This window comes from Apaloderma vittatum, unplaced genomic scaffold (genome assembly GCF_000703405.1).
Source record: "Apaloderma vittatum isolate BGI_N311 unplaced genomic scaffold, ASM70340v1 scaffold23710, whole genome shotgun sequence".
Classification (NCBI taxonomy): domain Eukaryota; kingdom Metazoa; phylum Chordata; class Aves; order Trogoniformes; family Trogonidae; genus Apaloderma; species Apaloderma vittatum.
This window is the reverse complement of record NW_009695403.1, coordinates 18,245-19,058: the sequence shown is the minus strand read 5'-3', so window position 1 is coordinate 19,058 and position 814 is coordinate 18,245. Positions and strand designations below refer to the sequence as shown.

The window sequence follows — 814 nt, the reverse complement described above, 5'->3', positions numbered from 1 at the left end:
GGGGCCAATCACCTTGCCATCCCGCCAGACTGCTTCCAGGCCGAACATTGGCACCCTCCTGCACCGCAAAGGCAGAACTGCCATCAGCAAAGCCCCTCGTTGGGACCCCATGGGGCAGAGGGGCTTGGGGGGACCGGATCTGCCCACAAGCTGGGGCTCCCACAGCCCACAGGTTCATTGATCCCATATGCTGGCAAAGCCCCTCCAGCCTGGTTTGCAAAACTTCCTGCTGTTCTGGGTGAAACAAGATAAACCCACACTCTGTCACACCACTTCCAGCTCCCATTAAACATCCAGCAGGGAATTTGCGGTGGGATTTAAATTAGAGACGGAATTAGAGCATGGAAAACAGCAGAGCCAGTTTGTAACTGAGCTCCACCCGCGGGCGCAGGGCTGGATGGCGGTGGATGAGGGCATTCGTTTCGCTGGCGCTGGGTGCTGCCCGCCAGGGGTACTCACTCCTCGGTGGTGAAGCAGACGAGGCGGCGGAAGATGCCCTTGGCTTTCTGAGCCTCCACAGCCTCCCGGCCCAGGAAGGGGATGTTGGACTTGAGCTTGCAAGTGAAGGCCAAACCTGCTTCTAGCGGGGTATCATCGGAGCGCATGTCTGCGTGCCAGTGCCTGTACCCTGCAAAAGCGCTGGCCCCCCAAAAAAGTAGGTGGGTGCCCCCCAGCCACTCCCTGCTATGGCAGCAAGCCCAGGGCGAGCGGCATCAGGAGATCAAGACATCACCCCTATCTCTCGGACACCCCTGCTGCCCTGGATTCACTTGGTCCTTGAGAGGAGCCCATACTGGGAAAGTCTTGGCAAGGA

General features: G+C 59.2%; 1 protein-coding gene across 1 annotated transcript in view; it reads right to left on the bottom strand.

Annotated features, from left to right (window-relative positions):
- SARDH (sarcosine dehydrogenase) overlaps positions 1-814 on the bottom strand; it is a gene marked incomplete at its 5' end in the record, with an annotated part of 20,166 nt that overhangs the window by 1,493 nt on the left and 17,859 nt on the right. Inside the window, 2 exon segments of the mRNA XM_009871231.1 lie at positions 6-58; positions 460-628. Of these exon segments, the coding sequence (XP_009869533.1) occupies positions 6-58; positions 460-628 (222 nt within the window).